The sequence below is a fragment of the Phyllostomus hastatus genome, unplaced genomic scaffold (genome assembly GCF_019186645.2).
Source record: "Phyllostomus hastatus isolate PE091 unplaced genomic scaffold, TTU_PhHast_1.1 phas_scaffold_501, whole genome shotgun sequence".
Classification (NCBI taxonomy): Eukaryota; Metazoa; Chordata; class Mammalia; order Chiroptera; family Phyllostomidae; genus Phyllostomus; species Phyllostomus hastatus.
Genome location: NW_025334033.1, coordinates 50935542 through 50961748, shown reverse-complemented (window position 1 = coordinate 50961748; position 26207 = coordinate 50935542). Strand labels below are relative to the sequence as shown.

The 26207-nt window shown below is 41.5% G+C and overlaps 1 protein-coding gene across 5 annotated transcripts in view; it reads right to left on the bottom strand.

The window, feature by feature from the left end:
- Positions 1 to 25026, bottom strand: part of YLPM1 (YLP motif containing 1) — a 61736-nt gene extending 36710 nt beyond the window's left edge. For all 5 annotated transcript variants that reach the window (XR_006783750.1, XM_045822256.1, XM_045822257.1 and 2 more), the window contains exons 1-4: positions 23994 to 25026; positions 13959 to 14192; positions 12514 to 12693; positions 10578 to 11572 (exon numbers count right to left, since the gene is read on the bottom strand). Coding sequence is in view for 4 of the 5 variants with exons in the window: in XM_045822256.1 (XP_045678212.1) it covers positions 10578 to 11572; positions 12514 to 12693; positions 13959 to 14192; positions 23994 to 24857 (2273 nt within the window). In the remaining variant the exon portion in view is untranslated. The remainder of the gene's footprint in view (positions 1 to 10577; positions 11573 to 12513; positions 12694 to 13958; positions 14193 to 23993) is intronic.
- Positions 25027 to 26207: the final 1181 nt, after the last annotated feature.

The following is a 26207-nucleotide window of genomic DNA, read 5'->3' as shown; positions in this document are numbered from 1 at the left end:
TTAAAGATTTTATTATTATTTTGAGAGATGGGGAGAAAGGGAAAAAGAGAGGGAAGGAAACATCAATATGTGGTTGCCTCTTGAGCACCCCCTACTGGGAGCCTGGCCTGCAACCCAAGCATGTACCCTGACTGCGAATGGAATCTGTGACCCTTCAGTTTGCAGCCCACACACAATCCCCTGAGCCACACCAGCCAGGGCTAGTCAAATATTTTTGTTAATTTTTCTTCCTTATCATCTGTTGTAAGATGCATTAATAATTGTTACCTTTCTATATCAGAATTTGTTATAAAATATCAGAGGAAGTATGAACCAGCTAGAATGATGATGAAGATATCCCAAAGATGAAACAAAATGGATTTTATATCCTCTTCTGGGGAAAGGGTTAGAATGTTTTTGGTTGTCCAGGGATATTTCATGGGTACAGAAGTGTTCCTCATGACCCACCCTAATCAGAAACACACAAGAAAGAGAACTCTGGGAAACAGACGTCAGCCTAGCCAAGGGACACTTTAGAGTCGTAACAAAAAACACACAAACCCCTAAAAACAGAGAGAAGGGCGCCACCAGCAGATGAGTATTTTGTTTCTAAATTCTGAAAGACAAAGAACACACAGGAAGGGTGAGGGACACAGGGATAAGGAAGAGGCTGCAGTTTCAAGTGCTGGCAACAGAAGGCGGGACCAGCTCCCCTCCAGAAACCCAGGGCGGTCAGGATTCAGTCACCAGGGATGCCGGGGGACGACAAGAATAAGACTTGGGGGCTAAAAACGTGTAAATTAAAATCTACATTCAGAACCATCAACCAGCCTTTCCCTGGGCTGAATGTCTCTAAATTCCTGAATGTGAGGTCCCCTAACATTAGCAGTTCTTTGCCCTACCGCCTAGAGCAAAGCTCCTGATCAGCCTGTCAGTGTCTCCCACTCTCAAACACAGATGGACAACTGAGGATCACTCGATAGTTGAGAAACGTCTCCAAAATGAAAGAAAGACCAAAGGTAAACCGTACACAAATCTGGAGAAAACAGAGGTAATGCAGAAAACAGGAGAGAATTTAAACACACACACACACACACACACACACACACATCAAGAACTGCTATATGTAAAAGGGAACAGAACCAGAAAAACTGTAGAAAAGTCTTTAAATTCTCAAAATAAAAATGCAATAAAATGACTAAAAGTATCTCACAAAGTACAACAAAATGAGAAAAAGACAAATATAATCAATCAAGCAGGTTGAAAATTCTTCTAATCAGTTCCAGAAAGAGAAAAACAGAAAAGACAAAAAAAAAATTCAAGAAGAAATAGCACAAAGAAATTTCTCAGAGTTGAGATTCTCTTCTCCAGACAGAAAGGGCCCTGCTCAATCAGTATCCAGCACAATCAACAAAACAAACAAACCACTGAAATTTGAGAATACCAGAAATTTTTTTAAAAAGTTGCTGGAAGTAGAGAGAAGCTGTCTAAAAAGAATTGGAATAGCACAATAGCTGCATTAGGTGACAGAAGAAAATAGAACAGTGACCTAAAACTTTGAGGAACAATTATGTTCAACTTCAAATTCCACATCCAAAGGATAAGTGTGAGGTTAGGATAAAGACATCTGCAAACATGCCAAGGACTCAAGAGAGTTTACCCTCAATACATAGTTTCTTAGTAAATTACTCAGGGAAGAGGAGGCACTAACCCACAAACAGGAAGCCAAGAGTTTCAATAAACAGTGTATGCAAATCCAGGAGGATAGTCAAGGGAAATAGGAGGGCAACATCTTGAGAGCAACCAACCAGACAATCAGCCAACCAGTCTAGGCAAAAGCAAGAACATGCATGAATTTGGGACAGAGGTCTCCTCAAGAGAGACAGTGTTTTGGGATCTGGGGTTGAAGGATTATTTGAAAGGTTTTTCAAAAAGACAACTAGAGATTCTGAAAAAGTTATTACATTAAAAGAAAGTGAAATCATAGTACACTGCCCACCTCTACATCAATCAACATTGTTTACTGATGTATCCAAATAGATATAAAGATATGGGGCAGATGGGGTTAGAGAGTAATCTAAGAACTAAATAAACTTTTACCAGTACAGGAAGTAAATATATAATATCTAAAAAGTGTAAGTCAAGAAAGTTGCAGCATATTCTTTAGGGATATGACGGTAACTACCAAAAGAAACAGCTAAAGAATAAAAGATGCAATTAGGAATCACATATAAGGTGACTTGGAACAGTGGATGGCTGTTTTACTTTTTTTTTTAACTATTTGTATGTATCACGTTGATAAAATATAAAAACGTATTTCTTTTAAGAGTGCAGAGAGTGGATTATCCCCAACCAGGAAAAAGGCTTCTTCTGAAATTACAAGACAGGGCCCTGGTCAGGCAGTTCAGTTGGTTACAGGGTCATCCCAATAAGTCAAGGTTGTAGGTTTGATCCCAGGTCAGGGCACATGCAAGAATCAACCAATGAATATGTACATAAGCGGAACAACAAACTGATGTCTCTGTCTCCCCACTTCTACACCCCCACCTTCTCTCTCTCAAATCAATAAACATATCCTCGAGTGAGGATTAAAAGAAAGATGATGAGGATGGTAAGGTAAAGGCAGGAACTGAGTGGGCCCGAAAGCCCCGATTTTCTCTGTGAGGCAAGAATCTGAATTAAAGCTACAAAGCAAAACAAAGATGTTTGCTGAGGCCCAGAGAGCGGCATTAGGGAAGATGTCCACATCCAAAACCGTGAAAGCCCAGCACAGCTGCTGCTGGGCAGAGGGAAGGCGGCTGGCTGGAGACTCGTCAAAGGCTACAACACAACACTAAGCATGGAGACCACACCTTTGCAAAGAACGAAAACAGCACTGCTTCAGAGCTTTTGATGGTTTGGTTCCTTGAAGTTACATTTATTAATTCGAAGTGCCTGGAATAACATCTTAAATGATTAAAATTATATAAAACCCTCTGCCTTGTATTTGATTCAGCATGATTAGTTCACATAAGTGATAAGACTACCCCCCCCCCATGTACAAGAGTCAACAAAGAACCGCTGTCCACACGTTATCTAGTGGTACACTTCTGAATGTGAACGAGATGCCTTCCTAACGAAACTATGAATGCCTTGGAATTTTACCCATCACTGAGACATCACGGCATAAGCAAAGCTAACTCGCTGTCAGGGACTGTGTTAGTGCTGGAAATAAAACTGATATAGACCTCAGGGAGTTCACAGTCCACAGGAAGAGTGAGACAAGCAAAGCAATGATTAGAACACAATTTAATAAATATGGGACATGCTGGTCTTGCTCACAAGGCATCCCCCCTATCTGACTCACTGAAGGATCTCTGCATACAATTACCAAAGTGCAAGCCCGGGGGCAGGAGAGGCAGGAATTAGTGAAACGAACAAGGAACAGGAAAGGGGCTCCAGACCAGACAGGTACACGTGTAAAGGCCAGAGGCAGGGCTGAGGTGGGGGCACTGGCGTGGGCGTGGAGGAGGAGGAGGACGTGTTCTGCCGGCCACGAGCCTGTGCGCCTGGCACGCGGCCTCCGTGAAGGGGCAGGGTGCTTTGCTTTCCAGTTGAATTGCTGAGCAACGGCCAAGGGTCATTATTTTATTTTTACTTTGGGAATTACAAAACATTAAACGAATTGAAATATACCTTCAACACTACAGAGAAATGGCAACTACTTATCAATACTGCACTTTCATATTTTTGAAGTTCAAGGTTGTATAAAATCATAAAACTATCAAAACCTTTTAGATTTATAAAAGTAAAGAGTTTTTAGGCCTTTGAGCCTAAAATATACTGAGATACTCATGTTAAAAATATGAACAAAAATAAGCCATCTTTAAGTCAATACAATGAAATACTAAGACCTTTTAACATATAAATGCATGTATTTGAAATAAAGAACATAGTGTCTATTCACTAAATACAACCACATAAAACACATGCATTGCACATTGGTTAGATGAAAAGAAAACAAATATTTGATTTTAAATATTTAGAAAAGTTTTATCTGCACAATTAAGTATTTTACAAACCTCTAAAAAATAAAAACTGTAAAACTAGGTATGAAACCATTAGAACTAGGTATAGACACTTCAAATTACATTCAAAATACTCCAAATTGGATATAAACACTTAAGAAGTAGGGAGGATTACAAATACCCTTAAATAAGTTATCCGATTATCACAATGTTTACATATAAACATACTCAAATCAGCAGACTTCGGGAGGTACAAGGTGTGACAATCTCAGATCAAATTCCTTCGGTGGGGGCAGAGTGTGGGCCAGGGGAAGTAGAAGAGGGTAAAGGCAGGATAATCGACAATCGATGGAAGGAGACTTCCCTTGGGGTAATGAACACACACTACGATATACAGACGATGTATTGTAGAGCTGTATACCTGAGACCTAAATAGTTTTATTAACCGATGTCACCCCAAGAAATTCAATAAAAATTCCTTCCTTTTGTTTTCATGTGAAATAACGCCTATATCCAAGATCCAAAAATCAAAATTCCCAAAGAGAAGCAAACCCTATAAGGAGGAACAGCCGTGACAAATGGAAGCATAAAGAAGAATGACAGTGTTCACGGTCCCTTGCTACTCCTAGTGAGACAGCCACAGAGTGGAAGAGGTCCACAATTCCGGTATTAAACCAGTCACCAAGGAGATGGGACCGATCAGAAGCCTTGATGTTATAAAGATGTCAGTTCTTCCTAAAGTGGTCAATAGATTCCCGTCGAAATTGCAGCAGGTTTCTGAAAGTGGACATGCTGATTCTAAACATTGTATGGGAGGTAAAAAGGACTGAGAACAGTTAAGACAATCTCCAGATCAGGAATCAGCCAACTACGGTCCATGGGCCAAGTCCAGTTAAGGATAACTTTTTTACATTTTTACAGTTTAAAAAGAAGTAAGAAAGAACTAGGAAAGACAAATATCTGACAGACACCAAACATGGCCTGCAAAGCTTAGGCATATTTACCATGTGGTCCTTCACAGAAAAGTCTGCCAACCTCTGACCTAGAAACAGAACTGGAGAACTCACACTAAGAAACATCAAGGTTTATTACAAAGCTACAGTAATTAAAACAGTGCGACATCAGTGCAGGGACAAACCAGTAAACCAGAGGAATCAAGTCCAGGAACAAATCTACACATATAATCACTTCACTTATGATGAAGGGGGACACTGCAAAGTACACTAGTACGGAGAGAGTGACTTTTTCAATTAAATGGTGCTGGGGTCAACTGGATAGCCATGTGGAAAACAATGAACTTGGACCCCTAGTTCATACCATACATAAAAGCAGTCGATTCTACATGGATTATTAATTTTAAAATATAAGGTAAAACAATAAAAGATAAAATATGATCATGTACTTATGGCTTTGCAGTAAACAAAGATTGCTTAAACAGGACACACAAAAAAGCACTAACCATAAAGAAAAAATATCGATAAAATTGGAAAACTAAATTAAAATCAAGAATTTCTATTAATCAAAGGTATCATCAGTCCTTGGGGTCCATCAGGGTTCACCGGACCCAATTACAGTTTTTGAGGTTGTTGTTTTTTTTTAACAGTTCTACTTGTAAAGATTGATATTTCATGACTTTTTTCTTACCGCCCTTCCAGAGAACAAAGAGAAAATTTACTTTTTAAAAATCAACAAAATTTAAATTATCTTGCAATTACCATATGGGATCCATTGAATCCTTTCACAAATCTAAGATACATTGTAAGATCCTAAGTGATTTTTGTCTATATCTTGAAATATTTTGTGATTTTCTTAGATTTCCAGAATCCACTAATACTCATTGTTACTTATTACTTACTACCCCCAACTATGCCAAAGAAGATTAAAATACAAAGACAATAAAAGAATGACAGACCGCCTGCCAGGAGGAGGCAAAGGCGAAATACACTGCCGCATCCCCTTGCACTGCCCCAAAGACGGCAGCCCGTTTCTGGGCTCCGTGCAGGCCAACTGAGAACGCAGAAGTCTTCGTTTCCTGACCAGGGGGACAAAGTAGAGTGACAGAGAAAGTTGTACCAAAATTATCAGATGAATCCAAAGACAAATGTCTCTGTAGCTGCACTCTAGGCTTTAATAAAGATGTGAAATTTATCATAAGTAAAACCTCCAACCCTGAGTCCTCAGAGGACAATATCCTAAATGAATATTCTCAAACTCAAGATCCGATGCCTGAACAACACATTCCTATGAACAGAACGGAAATGTGGTATTGTCATCCTCTTAGTTATTAAGTAGGAAGGACTTCACATAATATTTTGTGGCAAGAACCTGGACCCTTCTGCTTGCTAAAAGAATATGTGACAGAATTATTTCATCTTTTATGATGTTTGCTAAAATTTACTTGATGTAAAGAGTTTTACTCTTTAAAAATTTTTAGTTGTTTTTCACTCTCCTTTTATTCTTACGTCTGTAAATTTTTTGTAAAATTACTTAAAATTTAAAAAATAAAAAGTGTCCATTGGACCTAGATGGTAAATGGTGAAGACTACTTTTCTGATACTCTGCAAAAAGTAAGAAGTGCTGTACAGGGAGCTCCAATCAGGACAATCTAGGCACATGCTGGATAAACAACTGATATCTAGTGAACACAAAGAACTCCTACAAATCAAAGAAAAAAAAACATAACCTAATAGAAAAATAGAGAAAAGACTTGAATCAGCATTTCCTAAAAGGAAACCCAAGTGAACAATAATCAAATGGAAAGGAATCAGACTCATTCATCATCAGGGGAATATGAACTAACGCCCTATTACAATGCCATTAAACATCCACCCAGATGGCTAAAATTTTAAAGTTTAACAATACTAAGTGTTGATGAGGATGCAAAAAAACTGGAACACAGAATCACTGCTGGTGAGAATGTAAATCGTAACAACCACTTGAAAAACTGACAAGATCTATCAAAGGAAAACATATACATACCCATGATGAAGCAATTTCAGTCCTTGGTATAGGTCTAAACAAAATTCAACACCCACACACACAGACACATGTGTATGCAGCTAAGGGGGACATCCGGCACCAGAAGACTCACAGCAGTACTTTTCATAATAACCAAAAACTTAAGTGACCATCAACATTAAAGGGGTAAACAGTCTGTGGTTTATTCATACAACAAAACATGTACAGGAATGAGAATGCACCAACCAGCCACACACAACACGGGTGACTCCCACAGTAATGTAATGTCAAGTTAAAGACGCCACTCAAAAGGGTACATACGATATGACCCCATTTATATAAAATTCAAAAAAAAAGGCAAAACTAACCTATGGTGTAAAAAGGGAAAATGGGAAGGGACATGAGGGGGACTTCTCAGACATGTAAATTTCTATTTTGCGATCTGAGCAGTCATAACACGGGTGTTTCTACTTTGTACAAATTCATTAAGCTGAACACTTATGATTGTGCACATCTCTGTATGTTAGCCTTTAATAAATAAAGTTTCTCACTGAAAAACAAAAGGTTCTGGGAATCCAACGTTCACTGACATGACAGTTTTTGAGCAGTGGCAGTCTTCTAGAAGACCTGATGAATGTAGTCTCTCTCTCTCTCTCTCTCTCTCTCTCTCTCTCTCTCTCTCACACACACACACACACACACACACACAGTTTCGAAGAAGCTGCCTTGGATGCTGAACTACGTGGCATGCTACTTACACAGGATGAGTTACGTCACTTGACTTTTAGGGTACCTTTACATTTTTTAGAAAGCAGCCTAAATCTAGATTTTGCAAAAACTCAAAGTACTTTTTAATACTTTAATAGTGTGTTATTGATAAATCAGTTATCTGTTTTATTCTTGTTTTTCTACCCAGCTCTGTTTAAAACAAAACAAGAGTGGCTTACCATATCAGTTATGTGCTTATGGCAAACTCAGAATTCAACTGGTAAAGGAAATTCACAAATTTTCTTAACAGGGTAGATTATTCTTACCTTAGTCTCTTTCACTAACTACCCAGATTCCCACTGATTTTTTTCCCCACCTAGTTACACAGGAGAAAAAAGAACTATGCCTGGTCAACAGTCACAAACTGTCCTTTCTACAGGCTGAGTGAGCAGAAGTGGAAGAGGGTAGAAGCGGCGACGCCACAGGCTGGATGGACTGTGGAAAGGCTCTTAGAACAAGGTAGACGATGTGAACAGGGCCAGTTCAGTGACAAAAATGAAAGCTGCAGATGAAAAAACCGGGGAGGGATATCTTGCACCTAAAAACAATGTAATCAACATTCACCAAGGTTTCAGTAGACCAGAATGTTGGACCAAACTTAACTAGATGAAATGTAAAGCTGAAGTCTTAGAAAAAGAAAAAAGAAAGCAAAAAGCAACTGCACAAGCAGGATGAGAGAAACTCTGCCTAGTAACAGCTAGTGTGAAAAAGACCTGGAAAGCCTATGAGACTGGTGAAAAAAAAAAAAAAAAGAGGCAATTTTTTCAGCTATATAAGTACATTTTTTATAATGAAACCAGTACGAGGGCTACGGTCCTGGGCATCTGAAGGAGACTTGACAAACTGAAGGCCCTTCAAAGGACAGTGAGCAGTACAGCATGAGGAGGCTGGGGTCGGTGTTAGTGTGAAAGGAGAAGGGGAATCTGGATTCACGTGCTGGCAGAGCGGAGTGGGTAAAGCAGGCTGGGGAAGTAGACGCGAGGGTGATGTGTAAGTAACTATAGAAACATACCGCGGAAGAGAGGACAATGTGTTATGTGTTGTGCTGCAAGGGTAGATCTAGAATCAACAGGTAGAAGTTATAGTAATATATTTAGGGTCAATGTAAGAAATAAACTTTCTAGAAAATTGTCAGTGATCAAGCAGAGTCCATCAACTGCTTGTCGCAGGAAATACAATGAACTTGCAAGGGAAGCAGAAGGCCTGGACTCTAATTCCATCTCAACTATTTACTAGCCATGTCACCTGGGGCAATTCATTTACAACCTCTCCAAAGCTCAGCTTCCCTTATCCACTTCTCATGCGATCCATGAGAGGAATAAGGTAGGATGTGCGGCTGTCAAATCAAATGCAGCACAAACATGAGATGCTGTAAAGGGGATACTGTATTAGGTCAATTGCTAAGATCCTCCTAGCACTGAAGTTATTAACTGTATCTTGAGACAAGGAAAAAACTCAAAATAGGTCCTAAACTTACAAACTCCAGATGTGGTAGGCAAAAGAAAGAAATGTTAATATGACAGGAAAAAAAAAGGGGGGAGCAGAAAATCTTTATTTCATGAGATGTTAAAAATGGACTTCTGAGAGCAAATTAGTCACCAGATCTAAAGACAGTACTCAATCCAGGAGAGAAGTAGGAATTCAAACCAAGAAGATATACATACTAAATGAATGAAGGCTACAAATGCATTTGCAGGTATGAACATCACTGAACCAGGGCATCAAGTACATACTTAACTGGTGCTTTTGCTCTGAGGAACCTCTGGACTCAGCTCCCACTGGGTATAAACTCAGGCTCAACTGTCCCAGGGACACGATCCTGAGCCCGTTACCCAATCCCCTCAGCCCATTTGCAAAGGATAAATACAGGGTATACAAACTCACCGGTTGCTGAAAAGGCTCCCTAAGAGAATGTATGTAAAGTCTCTGGTAAGGCCTCTGGTACCCAGAGGAACTCATGTTAATTGTCTCCAATTAGCTTTGATTTTGGGTGAAGTTTGTGCCATATTGTTTTCAGAATTATAAACTTAGGGAATAAAAGATATATTTTGTGCTCAATTATTGAAATCAGGTTTAAATTAAAAATGATGATGCAGATCCAGTGACACTGAGATGGAAAACTAACCAATGTACTGATAAGGGAAAGCAAGTCACAAGACAATATACTTAGCGTGGTCCCATTTTTTAAGACATATATTTAAAAAATTATCTCTGGATAATAATCTCCAGTGGAATTAGGTGACTTCTCCTTTCTTCGGTACTTTTCTGTACTGTCTAAATTTTATATAAGGAGTATGTATTTCTATACAATTTCCACTTGGAAAAGAATCCTACTGAAATTTTTTTTGTAGGAAAGTTACCATTTAGGTCAACTTGGGGAGGAAAGAGTCTTCTTTACCCTCACACTAAATTTCACTGCTTTATTTCACTACAGTGTTGACTTACTCATCTTTACCTCTAATAGTTAGCATATTAGCTAACAAAGAGAAGTTATCAATTCAGCTATTTGTCAAATAAACAAAAAGCAAAAAAGATAAATTTAATATCACTTTTGAAGTTGAAAAGTCAGTAAGAGATTGATAAGCATTACTCTAAAACATCACCTTCATCCTGCACTATAATCTCTACAAAAAAGATAAAAGCAGTGACTTCAAAAAAATGGGGGTATGTTATCATTATAGATTTCACTGTTGTGTCTAATAAATGAACAACACTAACATCATTAATTGTAAACCAGGAATGTGTATAGATTAAAAGGACCAGAATACCAAATAATAAATGAAGCTTTTTAAACCATCAAGGCCTACTCAGCCTAAACCAACAAATCAGCCAAACCACACAAACGAACAAAAAAGGCAGACCTACCTTGGCCCTTTTAGACCTTCCATGTAACTGCTTCTGGGAGGATCTGGAAGCAGTCCACCTGACCTCACTGGCATGTCCTTCACTGCAGTGATTGGCTGAGATGGAGCGACTGAAGACTCCCCAAGTCCTGGCTCAGATGAGAACGAACCGTAGGGCAGAGCAGACTTGCTCAGAGGACCTTTAGAACTCCCTTGTTCTGATGGGCCAATAGCTGATTGCAATGGAGGATGGTAAGCTGAGGGTGGGGCTGAACCAAAAGACACGGGAGTGGGAAGTAACGCTGGTCTAGGTTTCTCCGGATGTTGTGAAGTCTGAGAACTGGAGACTGGTGGAACTGGGGCTGCTGTTAATTGAGGAGGCATCCCTTGTGGAACGCCAGGGGGAGGTATTCCTGGAGGAGGTGTGGCTGAAGACAACGGTGGGAGGGGCATGACGGGTGGAGGTGCCGTTGAAGACAGAGACGGTGGGGGCAGAACTGGCGGGGGCCCTACAGAGGAGAGGGAGGGTGGGGGAAGGACTGGTGGTGGCCCTGTGGAAGACAGAGATGGAGGCATCACAGGTGGGGGCACAGAGGTTGGTAGAGAAGGTGGCATCACAGGTGGGGGCATGCCAGGTGGGGGCACGGAGGCAGGTAGGGCAGGGGGCATCACTGGTGGTGGCAATGATGGAGGCAGTACTGGAGGGGGCATTGTTGGTAGAGGTGGAGGCATCTGAGAATATGGAACAAAAGGAGGTGGCATTGACATGTTCCCCATATATTGGTTCTTCATGTTCTGAAATGAATTGACTCTCTCCTGGAGATAGGTCTGAGTGGCTTTCATGTGTCCCTGCCATGTTTTCCACTGCTTCTCATACTCCTGAAGCTGATCTTTATGAGGATAGGAATGAAGCTGCTCTTCCCACAGCTGAAACTCTCGCTCCCATTCTTGGTAGAGATGTTGAAACTGCTGCTGCTGCATCTCATAATGCCGCAGTTGCATATCTACAGACATGGTCTACAAATAAAGGGATTAAAATTATTTCAAGACATCCACCTAAGAGAATTAATAACAAGATAAATATCAATGAATCGAGGGCATTTGAGGTCTCAGGAGATTAAAACATTGAAGATTTTCAGAGGACAAGGATAAGCCTGTTAAATCCATTTAGTAATGACCACTCTCCCTTCCTTTGACTCAGTTCCACAGGGTGGGGCCAAAGGAGGGCTGCAGCTGTGAGTGCGGGAATCGGTTTACCCTTGTGTTACTAGTGATTAATTACTGTAGTGTTTTCCACATGAACAACTGTAAGCCTACTCTTGCCCCACCCTGTACAGGTTATCACTGAGTTGGTAAAAAATCAAAGAGTAAAGCAAATACCTACCTCAGCAATCAGTATTTTTCAAGTTTTTATATTACTGTGGATCACTTCAAGAACTTAAAAAAGTGACCTATTATTACAGACATATAGACAGGTTTGTACCTCAAATATATAAGACAAAGAAGTATCTAAGTCATTTCATCTTTCATGGTGTATTTGGTGGGTTTTTCATGATAGTTGCCTTAAATCTTTTTGGTGCATTTTTGCTTGTCTGTTACCATAGTGGTGTGTAGGCAAAACATAAGTTAACTTGAAGTTACATGATAAGAACCCCAGTTCTTAAATCCTCGGTACAAGCACTTAGGAACTAGTAACAGCACACTAACACAGGTCTGGGGCGACACGAACAGAAGATGTCATTACGGCTTCCCCTCCACCAGAGCGCTTTCACAACGCCGCACTTCCCAAGCCCCCAAGTCAACGTGACAACTAACTAACTATGTGGGCACCTCTTGGGAAACACTTAATCGTCAATACGTGGTATCTTTCCTTCCTCACACTTAAACCTCTTTAGGAATAACAGATCCTTTAAATGTCTAGGGGTAACCTCCCCAGCGTCCGCTGAGGAAGCACTTGCCTGAAGGTGTGGTGGCTGCTGTATGATCTGCTGGTACTGCTGCAGGATCTGCTGTAACTGCGTGTGCTTCTGCATTATTCCCTGATACTGGAAGCCGACTCGGTGCTGCTGGTGCTGCTGCCAGTGTGCGGCCGCAGCCTGCAGCTGTTTCAACCTGGCGTCTTCTTCCGGGTCCTCAGACTAGAGGTAAAAGAGGATACATTCTTATTTAGGTCATAAAACAGCAATGGAATCAGCAAGAAACTTGAATATTTTATAAAATATTATAATGTATTGCAATATAAAGTCCAGAATCCCTACAACTCTGCCTGATTGGGAAAAGCTGTTCTTTTTTTTTTTTTTTTTTTTTAAATCCTCACCTGAGGATATGTTTATCCACTTTAGAGAGCGAGGGAGGGTGTGGTGAGGGGGCGGGGAGAGAAACACTGATGTGAGAGGAACTTTGATGGGCTGCCACCCGACTGGAGACTGAACTCACAACTTAGGGATGCGCCCTGACCAGGAGGTAAAGCACAACTGTTTGGTGCGTGTCACGATGCTCCAACCAACAAAGCCACTTGGCCGGGGCAAAAAACTGTTGTATCTTTAGATAGAATACCTAGCTCTATCTAAGATAGTGTGATCATGGATACCACTATAAAGGAGTTTATAAACTCCAGTCTTCACTAGAATAATAATCTCACTGTTCTTAAATAGGACAATCATTTCCCCTTGTGAAATCTTTCTTTTCCACCTTAGTTACTTTTCACCAATGGACTACACTGTAATTACCATGATTAAATCAAGTTTCCACATAAGGCTCTCAGGAAAACAATGACCTTTGGACCAATGTGAGAACTTTCCATGTGCCAGTGAATTACGCTCAGTGACAAGGAGATGACATTTAACGCTCTAACCTCTATTTTGCAGATGAGGAAACGAGGCACAGAATGGGTCACTAACTTGCTCAGAGTCACCACCGGCAGTGCCTGGACTACAGCCTGGGAGTCTGATGACAAAAGCTGAAGTTCTAACTGTTGCTGCCTGCTGCCAATATGAAAATACCCAGCATCCCTTTAGTGCTTAAAGACATAATTTACAAGAGTGTTTAACTCTTACTTTCATTTAAACCATGGGACAAAAAGCCTTTTCTTTCTTTCTTTTTTTTTTTTCAAATTACCAGCGAAAGCTTATTTAGAAAGTTACAGAGGTGGTAGGAGTGAGCCAGCTGGGCCGCACAGGCTCAGGAGACAAGTTACGGAGGCAGAAGAAGGGCCCTCGGAGCTTAGGAGAGGGAAAGGGGAAGGTAATGCGCTGGGAGAGCCAAAAAATGCCTTTTCTAAACCTGATAAGGCTTAAAAACACACACACATAAAAATACATATCCATTCATGACAAAGGTATATAAATGATCAGAAAAAAGCTGAACAATTTAATAAATACCAAATAATTAATTTTATGGTTACCTGAGATTCTTCAGGTGGGAGAGGGGGTGGTACCTCCTCATTAGGAGGAGGTAACGGGGGCTCCTCAGATGCAGGGGGTTCTGCTACTTGACTGGTGACAGGTACTGGAACTTCTTTTGCCGGCTTGGGTGCATCCTTTGCTATGACAGGACCCTTTTTGTGTCCTGGCAAATGCACTTTTGTCCTCTGCTGCAAACTAAGCAAGTGCTGTCGATACCAATACTGCTGCTGTTCCTACAACAGAAACCATTTTTAAGAATTTTACTTGGCAACGCTGTAAGCTGCAACTTGATGTTTACAGAGAGCCATATTTGTGTCTGCGTTCACGCATCTATATGCAAGAAAAGGCAAGGCTGGACTGAAAAAGGCAAATAAGATTTTCAATTCCTTCCCCAAATCTATACATTAAAGTTAAACCATGCCATACATAGTAATTCAACATCTCTTCTCTCTTAAAACACATACTTTTGGAAGTGAGAGCAATCTTTTTGCTAAACAATTGGTGTAAATCCTGTCAGTATTTACAGCTACTTGCTTTTAACCTGTCTTTAATTGGTTCAGATTTATCCATGGAGGTCTTTTAACTGGTGAACATAACCAAACAGTCCTCTTCTGCTCTCTGCCTCCTCTCTTTTAAACACCTGTTGTATCATCAGCCTAGCCATACCCCGACATGGACCAGAGTCCCCCCCATCCATGGGAGATACATCCCAAGACCCCCAGTGGCTGGATGCCTGAAACCATAGATAGTCCTGAATCCACATATACTATGTTTTTTCCTATGCATACATACATACATACATACCTCTAATAGTTTAATTGATAAATTAGGCACAGTAAGGGATTAACAACAATACCTAATAGAACAATATATTGTAACAAAAGTTACATGAATGTGGTTCTCTCTCTCTCAGAATACCTCATGGCACTATACTCGTCCTTCTTCTGATGGTGTGAGATGGTTAAGAAGCCCACGTGATGAGATGAACTGCGGTGGATGAGACATTACTAAGGAAAATAAGGGTTACTGGAACACGAGCACTGCAGCATCGGGGACCTGGTACCCGAGACGGCTAAGCAACTAATGGCATGGGTCACGGGCAAACTACGGATACACTGGACGAAGGAACGAGTCACATCCTGAGCGCGACTGATCAGGACAGTGCAGGGCAGTATGAGATTTCATTACGCAACGCAGAACAGCACGCCATTTAAAACTTACGCATTATTTATTTCTGGGGTTTTCCATTTAGTATTTTCAGATAGTGGTTGGTCACCGGTAACTGATACTACAGAAAGTCAAACCACAGGTAAAGGGGGACTACTGTACGCATAAATGAGGAGAGAATGTGTTTTTAAGTGCTTTCTATTTACTTTAAAAGTCTTAAAGAAAAAGTCTCACTCTGCCTTCCAAATTATACTGTGATTGAATTTTCTGGAAGCCTGTTTTGTGCTTCCACTTTAAAAGAATCACAAGTTTAATGTAGAAAAAAAGTAGAAAACATAGCCGGCCCTCGTTATTCATGGATTCTGTGCCTACTTGCTAAATTCTGTTTCGAACTCGGCACTCGGGAGCTCTGGTGTCAATGTCTGGACGTGTGCACGGCAGGGAGAAACCTGAGCTGCTCAATGTGCACGTCCCCAGCTCAGGCAGCACATGGCCCTGCTCGCCTTTTTACGTGGCTCTCATACTGTGAGTAATTGTCCTTTTCACAGTCTATTTAGGGCCACATTTTTTTTTTTTTGCATTTCTGTGCTTTTTTTGTTAGTGATTTTGTTGTTTAAAATGGCTCCCAAGCTTGGGCTGAAGTGCTAACTCGTGTTCCTAAGTGCCAGAAGGCTGTGATGTGCCTTACAGAGAAAATATGTGGTACCTAAGCTTCATTCAGGCAGATGTTACAGGGCTGCTGGCTGTGAATTCGAAGTTCATGAATCAACAATATCTATTAAGTAAGGTGTCTTTAAATAGAAACACACACAAAACAAGGTTATGTACTGACTGGCTGATGAAAATGTGACCAGAGGCTCGCAGGAACCTAACCCTGTGCTTCCCCTAGGAGCAGTGATCCAGTGCTCACCAACTGGGTCTTCCAGGTGACTTTACAGAACATAAATACCTTGTGAGGAGAACTGACTGCATACAGAAGCAATAACTAATTATTTAAATCAATAAAAAAGTCTTACCACTCAGCAATAACTACAGAGTCTTCATTATCCCGATATTCATAATACAATCCCCATGGCTACAAGGTTGCATAAGGAAAAAAGGTGTCGTAACACTAAAATATTCACTAATAATCTTCCCTATATACTCTGTAGTTAACAACAGCATGTATTTCTACTATAATTACAAGGGTGCAGATTTGATAAAAAGTGATGTTGGAGAACTTTGGGATTCATTATGGAGAGCTGAGGATCTAGCAAAAGTCCTACTGGTTAAAGAGCAAAAAAAAAAAAAAAAATTAATAACAGGAACTGCAAAAGAGAATGTTTGAATATCAAAGATTGAAAAACAGCCCGTGGGAAAATTGTTAAATCTCTAAAATATTTTTCCAAAAACTAAATAAAAGATGATAGATATATAAAGTTGCCATATAACTTTGTCACAAAAATTATAGTACAGAAACACAATCTATACTTTAATTATTCTCTGCTCTTTCTAAGACTCAGCTATTCTTTATGATTTTGAGCTTTGTTTTTTCAAGATTGTGTTTCAAATCAAATTTTTTACTTTTTACAATAAACTTTTAGTCTTTATATTAAATGGACCCGTTTTTACTTGCATTCACTTCATTCACTATCTCTGGATAATGAGGACTTCCTACATAGCTAACACTTCATTGCACACTTCTCCAATTTTCCACATGAAAACAGATGCATAAAATGCACATAACACAAACTCTTTTCTCAGTCAATTCACTGTTTTGTTATCCTTTTTTTCACTCACGGGATAATTTTCTTTTTTTCCTTTTTCTAATTTTATTTTAATCATTGTTCAAGTACAAGTTTTCTGTCCATTACTCCCATACCAGCCTCCCCACCCCTCCCTCCCCACCTCCCTCCCATTTCCACCCTCCCCCTAGTTTTTGTCCATGTGCCCTTTATATTTGTTCCTGTAGGGATAATCTTCTTGAGAGAGAAATGCCTAGCACTTTTCCTGTCTCTGGTGCTCAGTTAGTCACCGTGCCAGAGCACCTGTGGGATGTCAGCAAGTGGCTGTCAATCACCTGAAGTCTTCCCTCTAGGCCACTCATTTTGGTGTCTTCAAACTTGCTCCAGTCCACTGAGGAGAACACATTTCAACTCAGTAACTCCATCTTGAAGTTTAGGTCATGACTGGGGTTTTTGGTTTTTAATTACCATACATACAATCATCAGCTTCCAGAACATAATTGCTTTTACCATTCAACATTTAAAAAACAAACAGCACAGTGATCACGATAGGCAACAATAATGTAGTATGAAAACATTTTCAACTTTATTATTTTATGAAAATACTGAAAATAGAGAAGTTAATAAATTAAGTTTCTTTCCAGTAGAAGTTATAAGTTTCTTTTTTAGTTGCTTTAAAAACATCACTAACAGATACAAAGATGCAAACTATCTGTCACAAACTAGAGGCCAGTGGCTATAGATATAAAGACCATGTAGATCTTAGACTCTTTATCGAGTTGCACCCTCCTTATTGTCACGTGTCCTATCGCTTGAGTTCCAGTGATTGCTAGTTTATTGGCGGTAGGCACTGCAAGTCAATCTCTGTTTAGTATGAACCCAATGAACAGGAACCAGAACTAATGCAATCTTTGGGCTAGGTTTGGGCACATTCTTAAAGCTCTACAGAGGAACAATGATGACCTTCAAAACCCCCCTCAGTGACTCCAAGAAGGATGACTGACTTTTATTTTAGAAAGAATGAAAATCTGCCTGAAGCTGATCTAGTACCTGGTTCTTCTGAATGTCCCGTCGTATCGGGCACCTCCATCTCATATGGGACATTAGTTCACAAGTCAGGGAAAATCACAGCATATGTCATATTCAAAAAGAGACAGGATAAAGTTTAAAAGGATGTAAAGAACTATTTGTCACAAATATCATTACCAAAAAAAGGTGCTAATTTATTCATCAAGCACTTACTGACTGCTTGCTACTAACTAGGTACTGAATAATTTTTCAAGGTGGAAAATATACAGGGGAGAGGGGGAGAGAAGAGACAGAGAGAAAGGGAGACAGGGAGAGCGAGTAAGGTGGCGAGAGAGAAGAGAGAGCATTTAAAGATTTATTTTGGAGGCCTTTCCTATCCAGGTTGATTATTGTAAGTATCTATAAGACTAAATGTCCTATGTCTTATATTCTAAAGTGAAGGGGGGGCTTGGGGAGACAAATGGATAAAATAATATACTGGATTTTCATTCTTGAAATTTATTTATAATCTATTTGTTTTCAGTATTTTTGAGGTTGACATTCTACTTCAGGAATTAAGGTCACCAGATAATCTTACTTCCACCTAAAAAAACCCCTCCTTTACTTCACTTCTTCCTCCAGCTGCTGCCCTCCTTCTCCCTCTCCCTCTCCCCTTCAGTCAAACTTCTTGAAAGAATGGTCTATACTCACCATCCCCATTCCTCACCTTCCATCACTGCTCAAAGCAATGCAATATGGCTTCAGTCACTATGAAACTGCTCCTGCCAAGGTCAACAATAATCTACATGTCAGTACATGCAAAAGATAGCTCATAGTCTTTATCTCGCTTGACCTCTCAGCGGCGGTGCCACAGCTGACCACTCCCTCCTCCTGCAAACAGTCTTCCCTTCACCTCTGTGGCAGTGCCCTGTCCTGACCTTCCCACTCTTTGGCCTTTTTCCTGTTGGTTCCCTTAGACACCAAGAGATTCTGTGAGGCTAGGCTCAATCTCCTTTAACCTCTATTCTCACCCTGCACATTCCTCGGGAGACCTCATCTTTTTCTGTCCCGTCCAATACCGCTCTTATGCTGATGACTCACAAGTCTATCAGGTCTCCCAGATCTTGCACCTAGATTCCACACCTATATCTAACTTCCAATCTGACACCTCTATTTGGACTCTTAGGTATCAAGAACTTGAAAGTCAGTAGGTCTAAAACTTACCATTTTCACCTCAACCCCAGACCGGTTCCTCCTCCTCCTCCTCTAGGTTCCCGTATTTCATTAGTAAATGGGAGCCCACCTACCCAGCAGAAACCCAGCCACCATCCATCAGTGATGCCCCGCTCTCCACTACTACTCAGTCTCTAACTGGAGTCCGGTGCCTAAACATTTCTCCGGGTTTTCCACCTCTCTCCACCTCCACCATCGCCATCCAAGTCCAAGCCACTTACTATCTTTTGCTCGAATTATTTACTAACTATTCCCTGTAAATTACTCTTGTTCCTTTTGATTCTACTCTCCACATCGCAAGTAGAGCAAGCTTCTACAACTGCCCGTCTGTCACATCAGGCCGTATGAATTCCTTCAGTGCCTTCCTACTGCCCGTAGAGTCCTCGCTGGCTCCTCTTGATCTAGATCGCGTCCACCCCTGCCGCCCTGGGATTCCAGTAAGCCTTCCTGCACTCAAGTCTCTGAGCTCCGTCGGGGTAATGCCTACCTGTTCTTTGGGTTTCACTTATACATCCCTTACAAAGGGAGGCCTCTTCAATTAGGTTAGAACTCCCAGCTACATCCAATCATTAAAAAAACATTTGTTTTTTCACCTACTATGTGCTAGACCCTGGGCTTAAAAAAACCTCACCTTCTTCCATTCCTTATGGAACAATCTAGTAATATTTTATAATTCTATATTTTATAATGCTATAGCACCCTGTTCTTCTCTTAGTTACTTACATATCCCCGCCCCCATCAGAACAAGTCAGTGAAGGCTAGTATCTACCATTTCATCCCCAAACTAAGCACAGTACTTGGCACAGAGTCGCTACTCAATAAATACTTGATCATTAAATAAAGGACTAAAAATTCTAATCAAATTCAACATCTTTTCCTAAACAGGCTTTGAGACTAAAAGGATAAATAAAATCACAATTCATGAAAAAAGGCTAGTATGCACTTTATCTAGTTAGTCCATTAAACACACAGAAATTTAATTCTCAGAGAAAAAAGGTGCATTCCATTAAATCACCACCACTTTACTCTGAAAACGAGAAACTAAATGAAAGAATATCAAGCACTTATCTTCTCTTTCCTATACAAATTGTATTTCCAATCAAACAGTCCTGGTTCATGAGTGGAAGTTTTTCTTTACAGAATTCCATTTAAGAATTGGTACAAAAAAAAAAAATCACCACTGCAACCTCTAATGAAGAAATAACTTACTTAGGCAAAAAAAGAAATCAACCAATAAATCACTAGATGAAACATTAGATGCAAGACTGATGGGAAGCTTTACAGTGGGGGGACCAGACTGTCACCCCCTGTCAATCTTGGCACTCCTGACTGTGGGACAACCAGGCACTGTGTGCCTCCTAATGGAATGCAAATGAAGTACACAGTATCACCTAGGTTACGAAGCACACTTGCCAAAAGCCAGGTGAGCTTAAATCTAAGAAGGCTTCGGAGTTAATGCCTAGTTTACAAAAAACGTGGAAAAGAGAGGAACAAGTCAAATGACACCACAAGACAGCAGATGAATCCAGAATGTGAGACATTCTACAAGACAACTGACACAGGTTTTTCAAGTTCAGTGGCATGAGGTAGAAAAAGAGAATAGGAGAAAGTAATCTAAATTAGGTGTTCTCCACCGAGGGTGATTTTGCTCCCCTGGGGAGTATTTGGCAATGTCTGAAAACATTTCTGGTTGTCACGACGAGGGACTGCTACTGGTATCTAGTCAGCAGAGGACCGAGGTGCTGCTAAAAACATCCCACGATGCACAGGACAGTCAATCCACAACAAAGACTTGTCCTGCTCCAAAATGTCTACGCAGCATCCTACTCTGAACCAGCCAAGCACACATGAATTAATCCACTGGGGAAGTTTAGCATGGATGACATCAAGGAATTACTTTTAATTCCGTTAGTCTGATGAGACAATAGGGGAAATCTGAATGGATCAGGTGTTAGATGATACAATGAAACTGTTGTTGAGCCTGTTACGTGTTATATACTGTGTTAACCTAAGAAAAGGTTCTTTTTTTTAAAAGATGTCTAAGAATATATGGATGAAATGACATGACAGCTAAGATTTGCTTCAAAATATTTTAGCAGGAACAACAAGAAAGGCTTAGTTGGAGTAAACATGGTAAACTCTTGATAGTTACTGAATCTGAATGATGGGTACATGGGGGTGAGGCTCACACCACTTTCCGTACTTTGGTGTACAGCAGCTCCCCTTATCTGCTGGAGATATGTTCCAAGACCCCGTAGATGCCTGAAGCTGCAGACAGTTCTCAGGCATATACATACATGCACACACACACAATGCTTTTTCTTATGCACACACACCTATGATAAAGTTTAATTCATAGTTGAGGCACACTAAGAGATTAACAACTAGTAATAAAATAGAACAATTATAATTTACTGCTACAATAAAGTCAAATGAATGTGGTCTCTCTCAGCAAACTACCCCAAATTTCTTTTTCCTTCTTCACAGTTTCACGGATAGATTTGTTCTTACTGTAGATCTCAGCAACTCGGCCTACAGTTTTTTCCTTTACTTATTGAGAACTTTCACTTTTCCACTTCAGAGAAGCACTTCACAGCTTCTCTGGGGCACATCCAGACTGCCGGCATTATTACCGTTGTGTCTGCAGCCATCACTAAGGCAGACGGTCACTGGAATGCCACCGGCACGACGACACTGCGGCTGTGTTCCAGTAACCGAGAGGGCGACCAACGGACAAGCGGGCGAGCAGCTGAGGCAGGGTGGGTGTGCTGGACAAAGGGGCAGTTCACATCCCGGGAGGACAGAACAGGTTGGAGCAAGGCTGCACCACACTGCTCGGAACAGCACACTAAATTGCGCATTTCTGGAATTTTCCATTTAATATTTTTGGCGCGCAATTGACTGCAAGTAACTGAAATTGTAGAAAGCAAAACTGCAAATAAGGTGGGGGGGCCACTGTATGTTTAAAATCTTCCACATTTTAAATGACATTTTCCCAAAAAATAATATAAGAAGAATGTGCAGAAGGATTGTCAGAGATTGGCACTGGCATGAAGAAAACGTTTATCATCTAATAAGCTAAAGTATCCTAAGTCTAAAACATTGCAACTCTTGTATCTTGTTCAACAGACCTCTGTGGAGAGCCTACAATTTGCAAGGCACTGTCCTAGGTGCTACAGGTGATAAGGAAATGAGTCAGATAGTCTCTCTCTGCAAGGGCCTTACAATCCCAAGAACAGAACCAACCAAATGGCTAAGCTTAGGCATGGCTTCAGAGAGACCCTGATATTTGAGACGTGCCTTGAAAGCAATACAACTGTAGGGAAAAGAGGGTTGAGGAAGCTGGCTAAACAGGCTTACAAGGCCATTCTGGATAGAGCTCACTCCCATTCCTCAAGCCTCATCTTCCAGTTTTCTTTCCAATCACTTTCTTCCTGGCTCTCACCAAAGAATTGGAGACACTCAATATTCAAAGCACTAAAAGGAGTTCACTCCAAGTACAAAGGCAGAAAAGCAGTGCTCGTGGTATTTATATTAATGACCTGTCTGATCCCCCCATCCCACAGAATTCATTTACCTCTCTATAAAAGGCCAGAATACCAGTCTAGTAGAGATGAAGATATGTCACATTTTGGCTTGAATTAACGCAGAGAATGTGACAACAAAAGCACTAGAAATTTCAAAGTGGGGTGAGAAAAGAGACAAATTCTGTCCCTGTAATAGAGAAATCTGGGGGGAGTATCCTGGTGGCATGGCACTCTGCTGTCAGCCAACAGAACCACTCACTCAACCGCCAACCACAGCATCTTGCTTACTTAAAACAACGGTATTTGTTCTCAGTTTCTAATGCCAAGCCCTTAGAATGGCACATCCCTATCTTTTGGAAATCTTTTACATGTAGATCTGAGTTTGTAGATAAAAAGAATCTCTTCTTCACAGGGAATCTAAGATAGTAAGTGCTAAAAGTGTCTATTTTAGGAAGCCATAAAAAATAAAAGTGAAGCCATTGATTCACTTTCATTCACTCCTCTTCCTAAGGGGAGGAATCGATCACTGCTGTCCTATCACCCTTTGACCATTCCCTGGGAGGCATGACTTCAAACAGAAGTTGAGAGAAACGGCTCTCTCGTGAATGAAGAGGCATCAGAAACTTTCTTCTTCGTCATTTTTTTGTTGTTTTTTTTTTTACCTTGGCCAAATTCCAAGGCTGTTACTCTGGAGTGAATGGTAACAACAATGCAACGCAGTGAACTGGTCATGTCTTAAATCTTTAAATGATGTGAGAAAAGCATGTATGGGTCAATTCCTTCAGTGACCAACCGACTCACCAAAGGGTCAAATGGGTAGACTCCCCTGTGTACTGCATGTGTATCTATAAGCACAATTAGGACGCTCCTGATGAGAACAAGATTTCAGTCCTTCAACTGGTGAGATCTTTTAATTCAGGAAGCTGATGGCTATCAGTGGTCCCTAAATAATTCTTTTCCAGAAGCGAAAAGTTTGCATGCATTTCAAGTTCCAGTTCTTTCAGAGGCTTCTTTTTTATGCTGCCTCTCAAATGGAAATTTTAGTTTCCAACACAATTTTAAAGCAGAGCCCTTTGCAACTGCAGCAAAATCTAGGAAGTTGGTCAAAGGAAACCAAGAAATATACCTAAGAAATAACTTCTGAGCCACCTCACTACTCTGGTGTCTAGAAACATCTTCAAACACGTTGGATAATCCATATTTAGCTAATTAAAAAGCTGCGAGGTCAGACCTCAGACTCTTATGGAATCCTTTGGAGTGTAAATTGGCTAGTCATAGGTGTTGTAATTAGGCTAAGCACTGGTTAAAGCCCCGAGGCCTGCTCACTTAGGGTCCTCCAGCTGAAAAGATGCGGCTGGGGCAGAGGCTTTCTTACCTGTGGAGTCATCTTCGAAGGATCTGGCTCAGGGGCAGCTTGATGCTGTTCAGCATTCTGGTTCTTGGCACCACTCTTCAAAGGCTCTTGCTGGACAGTTGTCTTACTCCCAGAAGCCGTGGACGGTGGTGGAGCTAGTAGGGATTTGGAATGGCCCTGGGAAGGGCGGGAAGGTGATGCCTGAGAAGAGGGCAAGTAGGACTGGGAATGGCTCATATAGGACTGCGAGGAGGAAGAGGAAGAATAAGAGGAGGTGGGAGCCAGGTAGGATTGGGAAGGTGGGGACTGAGAAGGGGACGGCTGAGCAGGAGGCAAGTAGGTCTGAGACGAGGCCGGGGGGTAGTACGAGGGTGGCGGTTGAGGTGGGGGCATGTAAGACTGAGAGGGGGGCATATAGGACCCTGGCGGTACAGGGGGAGATTGAGGAGGGGAATCCAGCTCCATGGGAACCAAACCAGGAGGCCCGTCTCGTTGGTGGTGGAGCATCTGGTGTTTGTACTGCTGCGGCTTCTGATAGCTGAGGGCCGGCCCAGGTGGAGGGGGCATCGGTGGCGGCGGTGGCTGCCAGTCTCCGTAGCCGCTCCCGGGCATCACCGGCGGGGGCGGCAGGGGGGGCGGAGGAAGGTGATGGGGCTGGAGCACGCACTGCATTTGCTTCTGGTGCATCTGCTGCAGCTGCTGGAGCTGCGCCAAGTGCTGTTCGCGGAAGCTCATGAAGCCCGAGGAGGAGGGGGCCGCGGGAGTCGTCGAGCTCGAGTACCCGGGCCCGGGCGAGGCCTCAGGAAGCGCCACCGGCGGTGGCGGCGGGACCGGCGGAGGCGGATAGTGGCTGCTCCCGCCATATCGGCCCCAGTTGGGGTACATATCGGAGAGGGCGCAGGGCTCGTCCCTGCACCGTTACTCGTCGCAACCGACCTCCAGGAGCCGCGGCGGCGACGGCGACAGCCGGAACTCGCGGCGCCTACAGGCCCCGGAGCTTGTAAACGGAGCGAGCCAGTGCGCCGGCGCTACCGAGCTGGGCCCGCGACCGAGAAGGCGGGGTCGCACCGGGATGACTACGCCTGCGCAGTAGCCACCGAGAGGAGAACAAAGGCGAGATAGAGCGACCCTTTGCTTGGCAACCCTCGGTTGCCATCTTCCTTCAGGTTCGGATAATGTAGGTGAGAGTAGAACGCTGTCATAGAACCGAAAAACCATAGAGTCTCATAGCTGAACGGGGTGGTAGAGATCCTATCGCTCCACGGGTTCATTTTTGAATGGGGGAAAAAAAAAAAAAGAAAGAAAGAAAGAAAAGGTTCCAGCTACAATAGCAAAAATCGGAACAACAACGAAAAACATGAAACAAGTAGAAATAACTCTCATAAGAAATACGTAGAATTTATATGGAGATAACTACAGAACCATACAAAAATCACATCGGAGTGAGATAAAATTAGACTTGAAATAATGGAGAGGCTTATCGTGGTCTAAACGAAAGGAGGAAAAATTGTAAAGATGTCAAAATTCTTCTCAAATTAAATGAATAGACTTAATTCAATGATAACGAAGAACCCAACTGGGAACAAATTTGTGAAGAGTGTTAACATTTTGAAGACAATATAAGACTACACCAATTCCTGCAGGCATCTGAAAGGTAACATCTGCAGTTGTTATAAAAAGGGGAGAACTGACTCTTTAGAATTCTTTAGAATAATTGAACAGATAAAAACTCAGGTTGGTGAGTCTCAGCTAAAGCAAAGGTAGCAAAGAACAGATACCAAGATTGTCGAGAGAGGACGACCTAGAATAGAAGCCAATCCCTCAGAGTAATACTAAACACGAACTCCTGTGGCTTGCATAAATCACCGAAAAGCAAAGCTGATCCACACTGCCACCAGCCACACCAGCCAGGGCGCATGCTGACTTCGGAAAACGCTGAGCATGTTAATTGTGCCACTGTATCGGTTGTGCACCATGGAAAACTTTGACCTTGCTTTCTTAACGAGCAACCCAGATCTTCACCTCTCTTAGGAGGTGGGTGTGAGTGCAAAGTGGGAAATCTAAATATCCTCAGAAGAAAGAGCTTCTCATTCTCAAGGAGGAATTTAGTTGTTTAACTTTTTATTAAAGTATATATATATATATATATATATATATATATACACATAAAATTACACATCGTAAGCATACATCTTAGTGAATTTTCACAATTGTGTAAGCAGCACCCAGATGGAA